The 6,000-nt window shown below is 40.1% G+C and overlaps 2 protein-coding genes across 3 annotated transcripts in view; both read left to right on the top strand.

The window, feature by feature from the left end:
• si:ch211-71n6.4 (para-nitrobenzyl esterase) overlaps positions 1–2,321 on the top strand; it is a 26,528-nt gene extending 24,207 nt beyond the window's left edge. For both annotated transcript variants that reach the window (XM_047363525.1, XM_047363524.1), the window contains one exon: positions 1–2,321. This exon is cut by the window's left edge and continues 1,310 nt beyond it. The gene's annotated coding sequence lies outside the window, so the exon portion shown is untranslated.
• Positions 1–6,000, top strand: part of LOC124866640 (USP6 N-terminal-like protein) — a 30,522-nt gene that overhangs the window by 826 nt on the left and 23,696 nt on the right. Inside the window, exons 2-3 of the mRNA XM_047362517.1 lie at positions 5,180–5,428; positions 5,578–5,662. Of these exons, the coding sequence (XP_047218473.1) occupies positions 5,180–5,428; positions 5,578–5,662 (334 nt within the window). The remainder of the gene's footprint in view (positions 1–5,179; positions 5,429–5,577; positions 5,663–6,000) is intronic.

Genomic DNA, 6,000 nt, shown 5'->3' with positions numbered 1-6,000 from the left:
TTTTGAAGGTTTTAAAGAAGGTGTTCCAGTTGGTGTGACACACTGGAGCTGGACATAAGCAACATGATTTAAATGTGCAAAACTCTAACAGAAGACGAGGAAAGGAATTTGTGCTGGAGTAAATATGGACGAATTTGACCACACTGCACTAATTATCTCCTAAAACTGCAGATAATTTAACCACTCAAGCAGAGAGAACACTGTGAAGAAGCTTTTTTACAAACGTTTTACACTTCACACCTGCTCTCCATCTCAGTCCTTCCTCCCATGTCAGATCACAGGCAAAGCTGTGGAGTCTTATCTACAAATAAAATAAGTCATTCAAACAAGAATGAAAACGGGTCAAAATAAGATGTAAATGTAAAATCCAAATGTAGGTTATAGGCTATATACTGTCTATAAACAGAACACAGAGATGATAGAAATATGCGGTCATTTATGATTCTTTCAGCCAAATGCAGGTTTAGGTTAATCTGAGCCAATCTCACCCAGAAGTTTTATTAAAAAGACAGATTTTAAATCAGACTTTAGAGACAGAAAGTGTCCAGGTAGAGGAGCCTGAGCACCCTCTCATTACATTCAGACCCTGAAGCTCTGGGAAGCCACTCCTGCATTCGGATAATGGATGACAGCTTCAGAACATCTGAAACATATGATAGGTTCTGTTTCCTTGGAGCTTCGTCGGTGTGAAGAAGAGATTTTGAAATGTGCAGAGAGCCGCTTCAGAGATTTCTGCACTGAAATTAAATGCTCTTTATGATTTCTTTCTAATCTTCACTGCAGCTGCAGACATTTGGCATGAGTTGAATAATTTTGGACCACCAGCTATAAATTCAGACCCGATTTCATAGTTCCCAAACATATAAAACAATGCAGATTTTTTTTTTTTTTTGTAATAAGTAATAAAATCTGAGAAACTGAATATTTAGTGACATTTTTTCCTCAGAGTTGTACATCTTCTCTTTGTAAATATCTTTGTGTGCATCCTAATGACCAGTACAGACACAACATAACATTTTTTTCCCATTTAGTTTTTTAGATTTGGCCCATTTTTAGAAACTGCTCCCAGTTTCTTCAAACCAGGAAGGTTCTGCTTTAAACTAAACATGTTGAGATGTTATCCTCTAATCTCCTCGATTCTGTGGATAACCGTTAAGGTTTCAGAACTATAATAAAAAGAAAATCCCAAAAGGATGATGCTGCCGCTACCGTGCTTCACTGTGAGGGTTGTGTTGCTGTAGTGTTACGTTTGGACCATTGTAACGGGTTCAAAAGCTTTATATTTTCTTTAAACACGGAGTTTATTGTCTGTCCTTCGTTTAAAATCTTGTTTTATGTCCTGTGCCGCCTGTAGAGGCCTCATGGACGGACTCTTTAATCTCTGCAGTTCCTTCAGGGTGACCTTCAGCCTCTTTCTGTCCCCTCTCAGATTAATGCCCTCCCTGCCTGGTCCAGGAATTTCTTGGGCTTTTTGCTGTGTTGTGTTGTCTTTTTTTCTAAAAATGGTTTTATTAGAGCTCTAAGGGACATTTAGAGGTGCGGGTACTGATTTATAACCAAACTCTATTCGGCACCTCAGCAGAACTTTGTCCCTGACCCATTTGGACAGCTTGTTCAGATCCTCTGTGTGTGAAATTGTTTGTATTTCAATAAAAAAAAAATTCTTTCTATTTAATGATTATAAAAGCCAGATTAAAGGTTGTAATGTAATGCAATGTAACAGGAACTGCTCAGAGGAAGTGAACACTGCTTAAATATGTGCTTCATCTATTATGGGATGGATTATTTGTGTGTTTTGGTTTTCAGGAGATTTTTTTGTATCTGAAGGCAAATTTCCGTTTGACTACGGACATAAAAATAAGGGGAACATTTAAATTTACTAATAAGTAATATTTTTATGCAGTATCAAAACATTTAAGCTTTTTTTTATGTTCTTTAGGAAACTTTCAGTGAATCTGTCTGCAGTGGATTCTTTAAATCATGGAAACAGGGAAAAGTGATGGATATGTTCCTGATCTCTGTTCAGGTTTATTGGCTTTATTTTTTTAATTCTGCTTTTTGCACAGATTTATAAACTCGATGCTCGACCACTACACGTGTTAGCGGTTTCCAGAGAACACGTTTATAATGTTTGTTAGATTAAGTTTACTTGTTTATGACTCGTTTAGTCGTGACTCATTTCCTGTTCGAGTCTAACCTCGTTTCTGGTGAAGTTTGCTTTTTTAACCACTTTTAACAGTTTGCGATCACGTCTTATTGTGTGTTGATGGGAGTTTCATGTTTTCTGTGATCAATAAATGGACATGATGTGAAAATCTCTACTTCTGTGGATAAATGTTACTGTTGAGTCGGTTTGCTGTGCCGGAGAGCTGAAATGATGGATGTAAATAATGCTTTTTTACACTTTTGCACCTGATATTTGGCCATAATTCACCTGCTCTATGTCAAGCACGGTGGGTGGAGGGATGATGATCTGGGCCCGCTTTGAAGCCACAGGTCCTTGCAGGTTAAGTTTGCCACGAACACCCCTGTATACCAAAGTATCACCCCTTCATATCTCTCATGCTGTATTAAAGCCAGTGTGTTTTTAAAATTAGATTTAAACACATGGACAGTTGGAGTCTGTCTGATGTGTAGCGACAGTTTTTTCCCCAGTTTAGGGGCTACAGCCATGCTCCACCATTTCCAGCCTGGACCTTGGTATAGCTAAAAGCAAGAGCTCATTAGAGCTAAGAGATCTGGAGGAGGCATATGGCTGCAGGAGGTCAGACGGATACCCAGGAGCCTGTCCATTCAGTGCCTTTTATGTCTAATTAAAAATCATCTCTAATATGAACAGGGATCCAGTGAAGAAAAAAAGCACCAGGGAAATACGTCACGCTATTTAGTTTGGGTCAGAAGACCTGCTGTAGCGTTCTCCACCAGCTGCAGTCCTTCAGTGGCCGACCTGACTAACACCATCATATAAAGAGTTACAACAATCCAGTTTTGATGTAATACCAGCATGGAGCAGCCACTCAGTCTTTAAGAGATAAAAATCATTTCACTTTATATAAAAGCCTTAGTTTAAAAAAGGATTGCTGCATAACTGAACTAATCTGTTTGCCAAAGTTAACATTTGAGTCAGAAATAACTCCAAATGTTTACAGAGCAATTTGACAAATGTGATTATCATTTGATTGCTTCAGTCTTCTCATTAAAATTAAAAACATTGACGTCATCCAGGCTTTGACCTCAGAGAGACACTGAAACAATGGTTTTAACGAAGCAGAACAAGCTGAAAAGTAGATCTGAGTTTCATCTGCCTATGAGTGAAAAACTTTTTCCAGAAAATTTAACCTAAAGGTATAAACATATAATTGGAAAGTAAAACTGGTCCCAGAATATATCCCTGAGGAACTCCTCAAGGAGGACTGAAGAACGTAAAAGATTGGGGGGCCCCTCTTTCTGTTAAGAACATCATCACTAACGGCGTTTCAAGACAGACGTGATGGAATCTGGGAGTGGGGTTCACGTTTAATTGGCTGAGCTTTAACTCAATTACAGATAATTAGCTATTATTTACTGAGATGTATTTAACAAACCCAGCTCAAACACAGAGAAAAGTTTAACCTTGTATCAGATTCTAACTGTATTAAACTATGAAGGTTATTCTTTGCAGTTTTACAGAGTAAACTCACCAATTCTTTTAACTCTTATATTTAAATTTTAAACTTTTTAAAGTATTTTGATTTATGTACGCTGAAGATGTCAAATCAAATTCAATAGTATTCTCATTCTTCATGGACAAATATAATGATTTTAGATCTATGGTCTAAAATTCAAGCATTTATGGGAGGCCCCTGATAGTTTGGGGGCCCTAAGCAGCACTCTAGTACGCCTTGAGCCAGCTCTGGTCCCAGGTCTAGAGGAGATTATCTACTATAATCACACGTTTCATGTAAATTCACCTCTAAAGTAAAATCTGAAGATATCTCAGTATATTACTTTCATATCTGTTTCTTTAAGGGGGGATGCACTGAAAAGTGATTTTTATTTGACTAAAGGGAATGTTGCTGAGATCCAATTCCATGGTTTTACATGCAGATCAGTCCAATCATAATCCAATCCAGTCTTATTTATCGTGGTTTTAATACATAGTAGTTCAAACTAATGGAAATTGCTGATTCATCAAAGTCACTTTACTTTCAAGCCAATTATTGCCTGATTTTATCTGATTCTTTACAAATAAATACAGTCCAGTTCATGTCAGCTGCATCATATTTATTCTTTTCATTCTTCACAAATACAGCACAATTCATTCAAACCGGTGTAGTTATATTCTGGTGAGCCTTTTTTGTCCCAGTTTGGTCCACTCAAGTTCCGACCAAATGTTACTAAGGATGTTCCAGCTGCATTCATTTTGTTCTTCTAACAATATTGTTAAATTCAATATGATCCAGATTTTTGTACATGCAGTTCAGTCTATATCGAATCAGATTTATTGACATGCCATGTGGCTCCTCCTGATTTATTACAAAGAATACTGTCTAATTAATTGTAATTAGGTGGCAGTATTTCATTTTAATTGTTGGATCAAGTTGACAGGAGAAATTTTGTCTTTTCTATGTGTCCTTGCTCTGGATTTATTACTCGTACTGGTCGTCTTCCGATTTATCCGGGACCGGGTCTCAGGAGCAGCAGACTCAGCAGAGACGCCCAGACGTCCCTCTCTCCAGACACCTCCTCCAGCTCCTCCAGGGGGAGCCCAAGAAGTTCCCAGGCCAGCCGAGAGACATAGTTCCTCCAGCGTGTCCTGGGCCGTCCCCTGGGCCTCCTCCCGGTGGGACGTGCCTGAAACACCTCCTGAGAAAGGCGTCCAGGAGGCATCCGGTATAGATGCCCGAGCCACCTCAACTGGCTCCTCTCGATGTGGAGGAGCAGCAGCTCTACTCCGAGCTCCTCACCCTATCTCTAAGGGAGTGCCCGGCCACCCTACGGAGGATTTATTACTATAACAGCTATTTTATTGCTTTTATGTAGAGTTTTATTCCAAAATGTTCCACTGATTTTAATGGCTGACATCTATCAGAAACAACCTCATCTGTCCTTCCCCTGCACTTCAGCATCTGTCCAGCAGATGTCAGCAGAGCACCGGTCCCGACTCCCCGTCAGGCTGTTTGTTTGACTCGGAACTCTTCCAGGTTCTGTTTTTTTAAGGCCCGGATATTTTCGGCTGCCGGTTGCCACGCCGCGGCGCCTGCTCAGTCCTCGGAACCCGGTCCCGGAGCCCCGCTCTCTTTGTGCGGTTGAGCCTCGTCACGGGGACTTATGTGGGGGAGGCTTTTGTTTTCAGCGCCTCTGCAGGCTTCACTTCACCGGAGGATGCCAAGACGAGCTGCTGCTGTGCTCCTGCACGGATAGCGCAGAAAAACACGGCAGAAACACGGTGAGTGGCTTCATTCCCCCGTGTTTGTGCTATTAATCCTTTTATTATAATAATCACGCAGTCGTACACATTAATAATCGTACACCGTCTCCCATAAGGTGATGTTCAGCTTTCATCCCAACTGAGGCTGCGCGTTTGTTTACCTTCAGAGAATAACACGGTGTCCCGGTTCTGAAGGTCCAGATCTCTGGGAAACCGGTCGGGACGGTGTTCTGCCATCACCGCCTGGTTCAGGTTTGCAGATGGAGGCAGTGAAGGCAGCAGATCTCAGGCCTGAGATCATCAGAACTGTCTGAGGCCAAAACGGATCCAGAATTAATTTATAATAACAATATTGATAACAGTGATGATAATAAAAATTATTATAGTAAAATCGCAATACTACCTCATTCTGAGGAGGTATTATGGATTTTAAGCATCATTTCACCTTCAAAAACAGCATTTGACAGCAGCAGGTCCAGTTGAAACCACATATTCTGCTATAAAAAGACAAACATTTTCTTTTTCACTGTCTGACATTAAATCAGACTAAACTTTTCCTCTTTTAGGTCAGTTAGAATAACCAAAATTAG

Source organism: Girardinichthys multiradiatus, chromosome 4 (genome assembly GCF_021462225.1).
Source record: "Girardinichthys multiradiatus isolate DD_20200921_A chromosome 4, DD_fGirMul_XY1, whole genome shotgun sequence".
Taxonomy (NCBI): Eukaryota; Metazoa; Chordata; class Actinopteri; order Cyprinodontiformes; family Goodeidae; genus Girardinichthys; species Girardinichthys multiradiatus.
Note: the sequence above shows the minus strand (reverse complement) of the source record. Positions and strands in the feature narration are given on the sequence as shown.